Here is a 2020-nt window from a genome sequence, read left to right as displayed (position 1 = left end):
CGGATACCCGGCACATCCCTAGTTTTTACGAAAAAAAAAATGTTGGGAAAACCCTCGGGGAAAGTCGGGAAATCGGAAAATTTTAAAATGGATTTTTTTGTATGGAATTCTTTGTGCAATTCCTTCTGAATGGCTTTCGAATGGAAAAATATAAAATTCTAAGTGAAAAACTCGGAAAAATCCGGAATAACGCGAAAAATTAGGATTTTTTTCGACGAAGTTTTGCATTTTATCGCATGATTTTTATGATGTGAAGCTTGGAAAATTTAGGATAATTGTGAAATTCATTGTGATCATAATCAATTGGGATACATTTTTTTCGTTTTTGTAACTTTTATTTTTTTTTTAATTCATATATCATTAGATAAAGTAAAATTTAAGAAATTCAATTACAATGCGTATACTAAGTAGAACAAATTCATAAATAGCAATTTTGAAAATTACGCCTTAAAAATATAAAATGCACATACGGAATGACTTAAAATATGTATGAATGTATGTATTGTATGTATACTATATATGTGTTGTATTTCAAACTTTTGGCCACGATTTATTTCTGTTCAGCCTCTCCGTTGGCATCTCCGATCTTCTCCTCTGCATTTTGTTTAACATTCAAATGAGCTGGACCAGTCTGTTGAATTTGTACAACACGTTCATTCGATGCTTCCTCCTGTGGCTTAGGAGCACTGACTGTTAGAACTCCGTCTGATGATAGCGTGGAAACTATATTGTCGGCGTTATAGCCCTTTGGTAGTGCATATCGACGGACAAAGTGTCGTGAAATGAACCCGTGCTCATCCTCTCGTTCCTCGTGCTTGCCCTCGACAACAATGCTGTTATCAAAGACTTTCAGAAACAGCTCCCTTGGCTTGAATTGTGCCACATCCATACACACTTGTAAACCATCTTTTCCTACTACCGACAATTTACCTTCACCCTGGCGGCCCCGGCGACTCAATGGGCGTTCACCTAAACGATTTACTAAGCTCAGCGGCAGTGTATAATAATAATAATAGATTGGCGCTTACACATATGTTAGTGTTTGGCCAAGCTTCTCCTCCGATTTGTGGCGTGCGCCTTGATGTTGTCACACAAAGCGGAGGGACCTACAGTTTTACGCCGACTCCGAACGGCGATTGTATTTTTATGAGAAGCTGTTTTTCATGGCAGAAAAACACTCGGAGGTTTGCCATTGCCTGCCGAGGGACGACCGCTGTTAAGAAAAAACCTTTTTTTCTATATTTTTGCGATGTTGCTTTGACCAGGGTTTGAACCCAGGCATTGTGGAGTGGAAGCGCGCACTGCTTACCACTACACCACAGCGGCCGACAGCGGCAGTGTATAGCCAAGAACATTTGAACCAGCCGGTTCATTGTGACGGCGATGCCGGTGAATGTGGTGCGGGTGTAATCCCAATCCGAAATAGTTGCCGTAGTACAAGTTCAATAGAATTGGCAAACTCTACATTTTTCCAAAAAACTTATATTTGTTAAATACTTTTAGTTAAAAATATTAAATTTACAATGAATATCACACTTCCTCGAGCACGTATCAAGCGTATTCTCTTCCTTCGTTCGCGAAAAGTTTTGTCCTATGTTTCATAACCGATTCGAATGGTTGCTGCGTTTTTGGAAAGGTGTTTACAAGGAGGAGTGCACAAAGTTTAATTTTCCAGGGTTTAAGCTACGCAAAAAAAAAATGCATTTGGTACGTAGGTAACCTTTTGCCTAGATTAGCATATAGGATACATTTTTTCCGTTAAGTGGACCAGGAACCGATCTATTCGAAAAAGTCATATTTATGGTCCCATTTGCTTGAAATTCGGCACGTAGGTAGCTAGGTAGTAGGTAGCCAGGATTAACATATAGGAAATTTTTTCGGATAGATGGGCCAGATACCGAACTATTGGAAAAAATCTTATTTATGGTGCGACGTGCTTGAAATTCGATACCCGTATTATAGATATGCGTAGAATAGAATTGTGTTATTGTTTTACAGTTCGAAAGGTTTTTGAAAGCGC

At 38.9% G+C, this 2020-nt stretch overlaps 1 protein-coding gene across 1 annotated transcript; it reads right to left on the bottom strand.

The window, feature by feature from the left end:
* Positions 1 to 529: 529 nt before the first annotated feature.
* LOC118757385 (heat shock protein 23-like) lies at positions 530 to 1000 on the bottom strand (the record flags this gene model as incomplete). The annotated part of the gene is made up of 1 exon (XM_036492100.1): positions 530 to 1000. A coding segment is annotated over one exon (450 nt), but the record flags the coding sequence as incomplete, so codon positions are not given.
* Positions 1001 to 2020: the final 1020 nt, after the last annotated feature.

Source organism: Rhagoletis pomonella, unplaced genomic scaffold, assembly GCF_013731165.1.
Source record: "Rhagoletis pomonella isolate Grant_MI unplaced genomic scaffold, Rhpom_1.0 Rhpom_scaffold_17249, whole genome shotgun sequence".
NCBI lineage: Eukaryota > Metazoa > Arthropoda > Insecta > Diptera > Tephritidae > Rhagoletis > Rhagoletis pomonella.
This window is presented reverse-complemented; position numbering and strand designations above follow the sequence as displayed.